Below are 12692 nucleotides of genomic sequence, written 5' to 3'. Positions count from 1 at the left end.
ATAAGAACTCAGACCGTTACCTCTAGATCAGTCTACTCATTTTAATACGCAGCGGTATTTCCTTTAATATTAGGTCAAAGAGTGACACATAATTTGTATTACTCTTTTACGGAAAATCTCGAAATTTTCGGTTCGATTTTTGCCCTTCAGAAAATTGCAAAATTAAAGAGAATGTTATGTACCAAGTGTACAACCAATTGAAGTAGGTGTGTACATTTATTCATCGGGTAGAATTGCGAAAGAAATACGTAAGATTATCATACTTTACTTACAGAAGTGTAAGGCCATAAGCTTGAAACATTTACCGTGCAAATATACATAGCAGTAGGGTTAGTGGTATGGTGAAATTGGATTTTAAAGCATAAGACATGAATATTTTATTTTAAGGCGCTTTCCTTTCTTAAGGGGGGGAGCCGGGATAGCGCAGTCGGTATAGCGACTGTCTACGGGCGGGACGACTGAGGGGTTGGGGTTTGAGTCCCGGTGGGGTAAAGAATTTTTCACTTTTCTATATCGTGCATACCACTTCTGGGGTCCACCCAATCTCCTATCCAATGGGCAACGGGGGCTCTTTCCTCGGGGTTAAAGCGGACGGGGCGTGAAGCTGACCGTTCACCTACAACTAGTGCCGAGGTCAAGAAAACATGGGTCTATAATCCACTCCTCCTTACACCTTCATGGCATAGTGCTTAATTGGTTAAGTGCAGGGACTTTACCTTACTGCTTACTTTAAACTCCAAACGAAACTGAAGAAGTCGTTCAGTATGAAGTCTATATAAAACTGTATCACTGACACTGCACTAGATTTAATTGCTGATAGAAGGTGACAGCCTTAGGGATGTGTCATTTAACGATTGTTACAACTAAGATTATCCATTTATGGGATATGACGCCGCGTAGTCTGGTAGATGCTTACCGACATTTCGACACTTCTTCAGTCTCTCTGAACGTGAGGGCAGCACATTCGTTCGAAGCGTCTCTAAACATCTACCAGGCTACACGACGTCACAGACGAAGACTATTTCAAGCTTCTCTCTTTCCAAGAAATGCCTTTCGCAGTTATAGAAATGTTAGTATTATATTCATCATTAATGGTAATTTTTAACTACTGAAAACTGTAAAAAAATTTTGACAGTACCTATGTTGTATTAACATAATTATATAAAATAATATAATTATGTTGGCGACTAACACGATTATAATGCAGCATTTATAAGAATTCCGTGCTTACGACGCAAGAATGTTTTGGTGTGACTGGAGTAATTATTATTTTCCGGAACCCACCTACACTTAGTTGCCACCAGTGGAACGTGTTCCACCAGTTGAGGAACACTGTTCTACACTGTGACTATCGGGACGTCTATAATAGTGTAAATTAGTCACACAGCACTTCCTACCGCAGAAGGAAAGCGAACGAGATTAATTACCGACACAAATACATTCGGTCACGAAGTGGATGTCCGTTTCTGTCTTCCCATTTCGCTAAGGAAACTTACTTAACTGGCTAAAGTATGGTGGTTACTATATGTACCACCTGCTTCAACATTAAAACAATATTTCTCAATGGCGGGTATTCATGTGTCTCATATGATCCTAGAAGAGACTATAATTTTCTTTCTTTTGTAAACTGCATCGACTGATCAGTCTTTGCAACGGAGCCCCAGCTTGTTTCCTGTGACATCGAAACTAAATTTTGAAGTATTATTTAGAAGAAATTTGCACTTCAAAGGTTAAATGAACACGAAGTGTCACAGCTTTAAACTGTCGCCCATGAATTAATGTTTAAATTTCCTCTAGCAAGAAAAATAAAATACATCCAGAAATTTTCAAAAGAGGAGCTGCAGGCGTTTTGAGAATGGTTTAGTTAGAATAACTCCTACCTCCCCTGACTTCCCTCAAAATATCGTTGTGACTCCACAGTATACCTAAAGCCAAGAGATATAGAAGGGATAGTACAACAGTTCCTGTACAGTGTACGCCTTGACTGAGTTAAAGGAATTGTCTTTTAGTAAGACGTCCGAAGGCTTATCAATCACAGCTCCCCGTTGGTTTATATTCTGATCCAAATGAACCTCCTTCACATTTAAGTATGAGGGGGTGGCAATAAACAGATCACAAATAAAAGTCAAACAGCTGTACTCGATGTATTAGGTTTCCTGTATGTATCACTAGTTAACAGCACAGTCCACCTTCATGGCAGTCTAGATAGCAAACGCGCATGCGCATGCGCATGTCCAGAGGCTTGTTTCAGTAATCAAAATGGCGACCCTGCTTGAGAAGTGTACCACAGAAGAGCCGCATTCTATTTTGTGTTTTGTATAGGTGAAAGGACTCAATGAAAAAGTTATCCAGAAAGAAATATTTCTGTGTATGGCGGGAAGTGTTTGTTGTGTAAAGCAGTTCAAAACTGGCTCGAGGAGCTTGGCAAACGTTCGTTGATGACGAAGAGTTTGAAACGGAGGAGGGGAAGTGGCTGAGACAAAAGTCGAAATACTTCTGTGCTGCGAGTTTGGTCACACTGGACAAGTGTATCAGTGTTGGTGGAGGATATGTCGAGAAATAAATAATTTTTTTCCAGTTTCGAATACCCGATGTGTTGCGTTTTATATCAATTTGTGACCTATTCACTGACTACCTAGCAATTTAACCGCATGTGGCAGAGTCTAGCTTTTGTACCTGATGCTCATTTTACATACAACAATTATTGATAGTATTGGGATCATGTAGTCTATGGGTAACGTTCCCACCTCATGACTCAAGGTACGCGGGTTCAAACCCGGCGGAGGTCGTGGAATTTTTAAGGGCGGAAAAATTCAGGGAACAAGTCCTCCGGGAGGGACTTTAAGCCGTGAGTCCCGTGTAGTAGATTTACGGCACGTAAAAGATCCTCATGTCTCTAGGAGACCTCTGAGCAAAATTAGGCAAAAAGTTTCCCGCCCAAGTAGTTTCCAATGCCTCCGGTAGATGGGGAAGTTATCGGGTACCACTGCCAGAAGAGGGCCGACCTCGCTGGCAGAAAGGGGTTGATAGCGAGCACCAGTATCGGTAGGGTATGGCGACAGTAGAAATTAAAGGGGGACGTACAATAGACTACTAGTCGCGGTGCATGGGGAAACCCACCCCCTCTAATACTGAATAACTGAATGTATGCGAACTGCTTATGGCGATTTCCTGCCGCCTTATACATTCATACGGCTCGAGTGCTTTCTCATAGCTCCATGTAACATATTCAGTTGACACGTCGTAGCAAAATGAACCCAAGAAGTTAACAGAACGTGTAAATATAGAAACACTGTAGGTGTAAGACTAGCTCCTTGCAAAGTGTAAAAATAAATAGTGACATACCATAGCTGAGGAAATGTGAATTTATCTAGCCCAGAATATTGTTCAATAGTGGGCCCTGCTTGATTAGCTCTTTGACCCTGAAAATGGAAGCAGTATGTTATTCCGAAACTTCAGAAAACTTATACCAGGATACAAGACGTTACCTCCCAAAATGTCAGTAATATTCACAGTCCCCGCCGTGAGAAACTCAAATCTCACGAATTTTTTCCCCCCAGCTAGTGGGGGCTGGAGTCCAGCTGGGTCCACTCGGCACTGCGGCCATTGATTGGCCTAGTGTACCTGCCCCAGGTGATTATGATGATGGAGAATTTTGTGGAATGAAGATTGGCAGGGGAAACCGAAGTACTCGGAGAAAACGCCCCAGCGCCACTTTGTCCACTATAAATCCCACTTGACCAGACCCGGGATCGAATCCCGGCCGCCGCGGTGGGAAGCCAACGACTAACCGCTTGAGCTATGGCGCGGCCCAAATCTCACGTTTGTTAAACTTATAGTTATATAAAAAGTGGATAATTTCAAGACTAGCTAAGCGATTATCAGCTTCTCGAGTAGGTATCTGTTCAATTGAGTTAGCTCATTAATCTGCATTAGGAAGTTAAATACTGGCCTTTATTTCCGGGATAATCCGTGTCTCTGTTTGATGAATGAAACGCACTGGGGCAGGTTTATATCTGAGTTTTCCTCTGTCAGTCACCAGAGTTCGCATTCATCTACCTGTCACAGAACGAGAAGTTTGTGTAGCCCAAACCAAGCGACAAGTTGTCATATCTCTGTCCATAGTCGGGTCGTCATACGTGACTCGACATTTGACTGGGCTCAAAACATAGAGGATTTCCAGACTTCCAGCAAGAGTCACAGTTTTCTGGCCAAAGGCTAACTTACGAAACGGTGGCCACGTTTAAATCAGTGGGATTTGTCGGCACCTTGGACATAGCCAAGTTAGGCAAACACTATCTTCAGTATCTAGGAAGTTTTCCTTATCCTAGTGCAGTTATTATTACGGGTTTGAAATGTTTTATCATTTGACTTTTGGAGAATTTTGCAAACCAAATATTATCACGCTAACACTGTTATTGTCTAGCTCTTTTTTTAAGTTTTGTTTTCTTTCTGATATCAGAAAGGCTTACTTAACGGTATATAATGTCAAGTGTATGGGTGACTGTTAGACGGGGTTTGAATTGGATGTTTGGATTTATTGCACTTAGCACTCATGTTGTAATTACATGCAACACAGCGCTAGGATAGCGTAGTCGGTATAGCTACTAGCTACAGGTTGGACGACTGAGGGGTCGGAGTTCGAGTCCCGATTAGGAAAAGGGTCATAAACAAGTTATACGCAAATCTTAGCAATTTCTATCACACACTACCGGTCACAGTAGCCGAGCGGTTTCAGGCATAACCGCTCGTAAAGGTAAATTGCAGATGTACACGTAACCTATGCGTTACAAAGTCTTGTGACAAAATCATACGTGTTCGTGTGGATAAAATATTTGCTAGACATACGTGTATATTCTGGCAGTGCTATGCGAGTAAAGCGTTAATCACACTATACTCATGTGTATACATATGCTTTAACATAATTGTTAATGGTAGATTTCTAATGAATGAGAAAGTATTTATGGTCACTAAAATTCCTAGAGAAAGTCCTGGGACTATCATTATAGACTGACAAATATAGGTAATAATCACATTCCTTATCAATTATTATTATTATTCGGAGAGATGTTATGTAGAAACAATGTTTCTGTAAAACAGATATATAAAATTGTTCTTAAAAACATGTCAATATTTGCTTGAAACTTAAACTGATTAATATTATTATGTAACCGTCAGCACAAAAAATTCATAATAATTAAGCCAATATTACTGTATTATTCGTGTATTATGTACATTTGCTACATGTTTCGATCCAGCTGGATCATCATCAGGCCATTTTCACGAAATGTGCTACTCGTTATTGAATTGTATTTCTAATGTGGATCTATATTAATGAGAATTAATATAAATATCCCCATTATATTAAACGGTAGTCAGTACAAATAAAACCACAGAGTCAGAAAAGCCACTATCTAACAGCAAGAAAACGTGGTACCCTATAACGAACACGATACAACATACACGTAAATAAAATAAATCAAAATTAAAATATAAGACGACCCCCCTAAAATATCTACTCACGGCACCACCAAAAGAAAATACACCATTTTCATGCTGAAAACCTCCATGTACTCGTAATTTGTGGCTACACCACACTCTGTGGCTTTAGTCCGCAAGAGAACTATACCGACCGAGCAACTGACGCTTGTCGGAGAAGTTAGTGCCAACTTTAGCGGATAGAGGGTGTCGCGTGGTCAGCGCAACGAATCCCCATGGTCGTTAATTTCGGTTTTCTAGACCGAAACCGCTATTTCCTTGAAATAGCTCCTCAATTGTCATCACAAGACTGAGTGGACCCCGTTCCAGACACACTACTTCTCAGATAATCTGGTAGCGCCAGGAATAGAACCCGGGACCTCTGGATCTGTAGGCAGGAACTCTGACCACTAGACCACAGAGGCGATCACCGTGTAACTAACTATACATCACTCAAATTTAACTTTATTATAAAACACAGAGTCTGTTTTGAGGTGCACAAAATAATTAAAAGCAATGCAGACACCCAGAAAACCCCTCCCCTCTACGATATATCATAGACTTGTACTCGTACTTCGCGCTCAAATATAACGTTTTTAATTTAATTTTAACTATTAACTTCTAATATAGAATTATAACGTTTTACATTCATTTTAAAACTTATATTCTAATCTAACAATACACGAGGATCATAAGGAAGTTAGCACTTATGACCATTAATATGGATCCACATTAGAAATACAATTTAGTATGAGTGTATATTTCATGAAAATTCCCTGATGATGATTCAGCCGGATCGAAACATGTACATAATAAACGAAAATTAATACAGTAACATTGGTTTATTTATACTATTATTTTGATTTGGCGGTGGCATAACAATGCTATATAGTAATACACAACAGCATGCAAACAAGTAAAGTGAGTTCAGATAGTTTTACAAACATTAGATAGAATATTAATTATATAATTATTAATGTACGCGTATAGGTTATGTATAAATAGTTCACTGATCAGCTTCATAATTTTCAATCTTCATCACCAATTATTCCGATAACAAATCAAATAGGATAGAATGTGTGAGTAAAGAGCACGCACAGGAAGTCCTGAAGGGAACAAGCCACATTGAAGGCCCAGGCTTAGATGGGAAGATAATATTAAAATAGATCTTAGAGGAATAGTGTAGGAAGATATGGACCTGGACCACCTAACTCGGAATTGTGACCAGTTATGGCCATTGTGAACATGGCAATGAACCCTCATGTTCCATAAAAGGCGGAAAATTCCATTGCTAGCTTAGTTAGTTAGTTAGTTATTGGAGAGGGTGGGTTTCCCCATGCACTTAGACCTGTCTTGGTCCATTGTGCTTCCCTCTATGATATTCTACCAGTCTCTATATCCTACCGGTACTGGTGCTTACCATCAGTCCCACCCAGCCAGCGAGACCGGCTCTACTAGCTGAGAGGTATCTATAATGCTTCCCCTCTCTACCAGAGGTATTAGAGACTACTCTTGGGCGGGAAACATCCGTAATTTTGCTCAGTGGCCTCCTTTGGAGACATGAGGTTCTTTTAGATGCCGTAAAGGTACGGCACGGGACCCACTTAAAGTCCCTCCCGGAAGACTTGTTCCCTGAATTTTTCCGCCCTTAAAATTTCGACGACCTCCGCCGGGTATTTGAACCCGCGTACTACGAGTCATGAGGTGGGAACGTTACCTCTAGACTACGGAGGCCGCTCATTGCTAGCTTAGTGGTTATTGGTTTCTCAATAAGGACTATAATGTGCTCGAATTAGTTTCTTAAATAGGTTTATGTACAAATGCAATAAATAAAGTGAGTGACTTAGATTCCAATAAACATTTAATGTGCTGCTTTCTACTCAACTTCCGAAGATGATTTTCTCTTCGGGTACAGCAAGAAACATATAGCTATCGTTTTTAACACTGAATGTGAAAGAGCATTGCACTGTTAAGAACAGAAAAATTGCAAGGTCTTAAATGAGATTAAGGTATTTTGAAATACATTCGTGTCTGATTCGTTATATATGCCAAGCGGCATTTCTTCCCTCAAACTGATACATGTAAATATGAAGCAACTGAGGCGATATAGCTTCTGCGTGACCAGATATTGTGCTTTTATGAACTAAGGAACTTCCGCTGAATATTCATAAGTTGATAACGTCACAGTAGGCTTCGGGCAGCTTCCAGATCTTAGTAGGTGTTATTATTGAAGCTAGGATTACAACAGACAGCGGTCAGCAACTAGCGGTTCTCAGACTGCGTGTAACTCGCTGGTCCTCTTTGTGAGGATCGCCCATGAATATTCTTATGAACCGGAAATAAAAAATGTTATGGCTATCAATACTCTACACGAAAATAAAATAGTTTTAAAACTATAATAATGTCAAAATATAAATATTTCTTCATTAAAACCGTCACAACACAACATCAATAACACTTGTAAGCAGCTCTAAAAGATAACTTTGCTACATGTTTCAGCCTTCAATAGAGCCATCATCAGGCTAATACATTAAACTTTTCGTTATTGAATTGCATGTTAAATATATGTCACAGTGCTAAACTTCCGAGTATATACAATTGTATAAAATGATATGAGTGAATTCAAATATAAATTACAATAAAAGTTAAAATCTTAATTGATCAGTTACATAGTCAAAAGTATAGTTAAAAATTGTATATGCGATGTTACTTGGAAGTTGGTAGTTGCATTCGTAATACATGTAATAGGTATACGGACATATTATATACACAATGGCTGATGTAGTGTTTGGAGGTACGTTGTTATGTTGTATGTTATTATTTAATATTTGATACTATTTGATACTATTTAACGGGCGACTCCGTTGTGTAAATGTCCGATTTGATGGAGAGATAGATTACAAATCTACCACAACAACAATATAACAATTATATATATATATACATATACCCATGCGCCTATGATTTATTTTTAATTACTTCTTCTCCTCTTCTGTAATTCTCGGAGTTTCAACAAGAGCATGATGCGATTTATTATCAACAGATTCAACCATAAGCAGCTGTTCCTCGTACAAATCGTTTCTTATGCATAAACACGGCTCTTGCAAATCATCTGCAATATGAAGAGCAGCTGTTTGCACATTGCCACACTTATCAGGTTTCGGAGATTTATTTACGTGAAGTTTTCCGCTATTTTCACAGGACTCAGTTTGTGAGGGGCGAGCAGGAAGTTCTGGTAAGTTTGACATGTTAGGACTTGATATATAATCATAATGGTGAATATTGTTGGAACTTGTATCAGACTGCATTATTTTCTCTTCTCCAACAATGGCTGCAAATCTGAGTCTCATCTTAAAGTACAACAGAGCACAACATATTATCTGCAATACCGTAAATATTACAAACCCCAGCACTACTAACAAAAGAGTGGACATTGACACCAGTATATAATCTGACTTTGTTAAGTTAGTGCCACTTGCAGGAAGCATGGCGTCTTGAATTTCATTTCCCGAACAGTTCTGGAAGGATTCTAATCTCAGCCATTGAGATACATCTTCTGACATCTGCCTGTGGAAGGCGGTTCCTGTATCCAACTTCATCTCTTTACACCAGAGCACTATTGGTCTGAGGTTACAGTCAAAATGAAGTGGGTTCTCGGACAGTTCAAAACGCCTTATTGATCTAAGCGGAAGTAAGAGAGTTATATTTATCGTAGTTAGTCTGTTGCCATTCAGTAGAAGCGTGGAGAGATGTTCCTGTGATGAGAACAGATAATCCGAAAGAAAATACAGATTATTGAATGACAAGTCGAGATAATCTAATTTAATTGTATGAAGGAATATCATCCTAGTTAAAGTGGTTAATTTGTTGAAACTCAACAACAGTGTTCTTAGATTAGCTTGAAAAGCAAACAGCTCGATTTTGTTTAGTGAAGTCAGTTTATTATATGATATATCGAGGTGTTCTAAATCAATTAGGCTGTAAAATACACGGTTGTCCAATGAATCCAGTAAGTTTCCTCTCAGTGTCAGAGACTTGAGACTGTTCATATTGTAGAACACTTCATATCCCAAAGAGGTGATGCCACTATGGTTCATCCACAGTTCTCTAAGTTTGCCGAAGTTTCTCTCGGGGTATATGGAGTCTGCTGTTAGGGATCCGAAGTTTTTATTGCTGCAGTCAAGATGGATAATGGGACAAGGCAAATTCGCTTTGCAGTCAGTAATATCCGGACATCCATATTGGTTTCGTTTTTCAGATGCAGTGATACATAGAACAGTAACTGCTGTGGTCCAGAGCCACAGTGCAGCTCTCATGACGCTGTAACAGAAGAATTCAGATTTAAAATAATCCCCTTGTCGTACAGAAGTCACCATGTCATCAGTGGTTTTTACCACGTAAAGAATCAACTTTTCTCCTCGCTTTGTCATAGGCTTAAAATTATTATTATTATTATTTATTTTAACCGCAAGTGGGGTGGGACTAAGTCCCTTGAACTGCGGCAACTTCTGGCCTATTGTACCAGCCCAAGATGATAGGTGAGGGTGATTGTGGAGCAATTGGTGGAATGAAGATTGGCAGGGGAAACAGAAGTACTCGGAGAACCCCTGCCCCAGCGCCACTTTGTCCACCACAAATCCCACTTGACCAGACTCGGGATGGAACCCGGGCCGCCGCTGTGGGAAGCCAGCGACTAACCACTTGAGCTATGGCGCGGCCAAGTGGACTGTTAGCCGGTGGCAGTGGTACTACACGCATATGAAACATATCACACAAAATAACACACCACGCTCAAAACACAGCACACAAAACTACACAAATAATAAAGGATATACTACACACAATGAATACAATACAAATACAACTACAACAAATATAATTACAACTACAATTATCTAAATTAATATTAATAAAAATAATCATACTATTCATTAACAGTAACATTAATGATATACGTAATATCATGAACCGATGCACTCACATTTCTCAATGATATTCCTTTCATTCCATTTCACTATACACTTACACAACCGTCACACCTTCACCACAATTTACTTCTATTCACTTCAATTCACTGCATTTTTGGATGTTTTCCCCCACACCTTCACTTCGCCTTATTTATCATTTGACAACCCTGTTCACTTTTGGCGGTAGTACGCTGTATATATGCTTTGAAGAAAATGTATGATCCAATAGGAATGTATTTGGATGGAATCCNATTAATTAATTAATTCCTAATAATTGGTTTCGAGAATGTTCGTTATACTGGAAATTGATGTCTCCCTTTCCTTCACAATTTTGTTTTACAATGACTGATTCTTGTTCTGTTTCAAAACGCTCTATCAGATGCATAAGTTCTATATCATCATGTAATTGTACGATTTGATAATTGTAAATTATAAAGGATACTGGAGGAAGAAACCGTGACCTATTTAACGTACTGCAATAGAACTTGCCTGGAGGAACTGAGGAAAACATGGGACCTCCCGAATGTCACTGGATCGCAGTGCGTAGTAATATCGGTGTTATGAAGCGAGTCTCAGCGAGGCTGTACATTGGAACACGACCATTGCTTAATTATCATCTTAATATTCTTTAACGTTTTATATTAAAGCAACTGAACTAACGCATACCAGATCTGAAAAACTGTTTGCCTACAGGTTACATTCTCCGAAGACTTTCCCAAAGAATAGCGCTGACTTTGAGTCATGTTCACTTCGATGTATTTCAGCTCTTTCTGGTCACATATTCCCGACCGGAAGCGTTTCCTGCCACAAAGGAAACGGAAAAGAAAACTTCAGAGACCTAATGATACAGACATAGGTCGTGTCTGTGAAGGCCTGAAGTTCTGAAATCCTGCTTGAGTTTGTTTCCCTGAAACACTGAGAACGTCCGATCATTAGGCTGTAGTATTAAAAAAGTATACAGATTTCGGCAGGTCTGTGGACCTTAAAACGGGTAGTACTACAAGGGAATTGCCGGAAAATGAAGTTAGTAAAACCCTACAGTAGTGTAGTTCAGCAGACACTAGACAGCGTTGAGGCTTGTTAGTTTCACACTTGTGTGGTGAAACATGTTTTGGTCATCATCAATTGTAGGATAAGTGCGTTATTTTGTCGAATTACACGAAATTTTTACAAGTCTTGGGTTGGTTATTAATGTCTGTACCGTCTTCACCAATCCCTTCAGTATGGTTCCAATAGAAAGAGATTTTAATTTAAAAAATTGCTTAAAGTATTTTAATTGATACTTTAGTTTCATGTGTTTTTACACGTTATCAACTTCATTTCATGCGTTTAGTTTAAATTAATTTGAGTGCTCTCTTTTTTTCTGTATGTGACACTAATTTATATGAAACTGCTCGTGTAAATACACGTTTGCGACGTGGAAATAGTTGATTTAACTTTGCGGTGCCGTAAATTATTTTCATGCGAAAATATCATTGGACCAGCAGAACCAGAAATGAAAGTTATGCAGTTGGGAAATGAGAAATGCATTCAAAATATAATCGGAAACTCCTAAGGGAGGAGCCAATCTGGGAGGCTTGGGCGTGGATTGGGGAAAAGTATTTAAATTAATCTTAAAGAAACAGGATATTGCGATGTGGACTGACTCATAATAGGACCCAGTGGTGAGTTATTGTGACCCTGATGCTCAACTTTCGAGTTCTAACCGGGAAATTTCTTGACGATCTGAGAGACTATCAGCTTCACACGAAGAACTCTCCTCATTGGAGTTAGTCGCTCATGTGTTGTGCTAGCAGACTACATACGAATGTAGCAAAACAATTTGCATACTTACTATTTTAAATATTGATTCCTGAAGTCTCTCGGTGGAAGGAAAGCTGCTTAGTGAGCGAAGCAGTACGTGTGGCCTGTACTCTGCAATGATGGCGGTCAGAGCGACTCCACACACCGGACACGGTACATCTCGACCCAGCTACAACTTGAGCTTGAGTCATTGTAGACTTCGCTTATCTTCCGGCTGACGCAGCAAGCGGCTGCCCCTGGATCTTGGCGTCATTTGTGTTTCCTCCCATGGTAGGCATCGTTTCCTTTCTCCGTAATGCTGAGATACGTACTGCCTTGAAATAAACTATGATCGCTGTCCTCAAATACATGTCTGCTGGGCATCTATAAGCTTCATACTGTCATGAAGTAATGTTCTTATAAACTGGAATATTTTTAAACTATTTAATGTAGGCCTTAATTGAC

General features: G+C 39.5%; 1 protein-coding gene across 5 annotated transcripts; it reads right to left on the bottom strand.

Annotated features, from left to right (window-relative positions):
- Positions 1–7321: 7321 nt before the first annotated feature.
- Positions 7322–12442, bottom strand: LOC111867687 (SLIT and NTRK-like protein 2). Of its 5 annotated transcripts, XM_033752771.1 has the most exons (3): positions 12280–12442; positions 11112–11246; positions 7322–9798 (listed from the first exon to the last, which is right to left on the bottom strand). In XM_033752771.1, exons 2-3 carry the CDS (start codon positions 11186–11188, stop codon positions 8454–8456), a joined length of 1422 nt encoding a protein of 473 aa, XP_033608662.1. In that variant the 5' UTR covers positions 11189–11246; positions 12280–12442; the 3' UTR covers positions 7322–8453. The 5 variants fall into 5 exon arrangements, with proteins under 5 accessions (XP_033608662.1, XP_023713506.1, XP_033608663.1 ...); XM_023857738.2 differs by lacking the exon at positions 11112–11246; XM_033752772.1 differs by lacking the exon at positions 12280–12442 and having other exon boundaries at positions 11117–11200.
- Between the last annotated feature and the right edge of the window lie 250 nt (positions 12443–12692).

The sequence above is a fragment of the Cryptotermes secundus genome, unplaced genomic scaffold, assembly GCF_002891405.2.
Source record: "Cryptotermes secundus unplaced genomic scaffold, Csec_1.0 scaffold1076, whole genome shotgun sequence".
Lineage (NCBI taxonomy): Eukaryota > Metazoa > Arthropoda > Insecta > Blattodea > Kalotermitidae > Cryptotermes > Cryptotermes secundus.
Note: the sequence above shows the minus strand (reverse complement) of the source record. Positions and strands in the feature narration are given on the sequence as shown.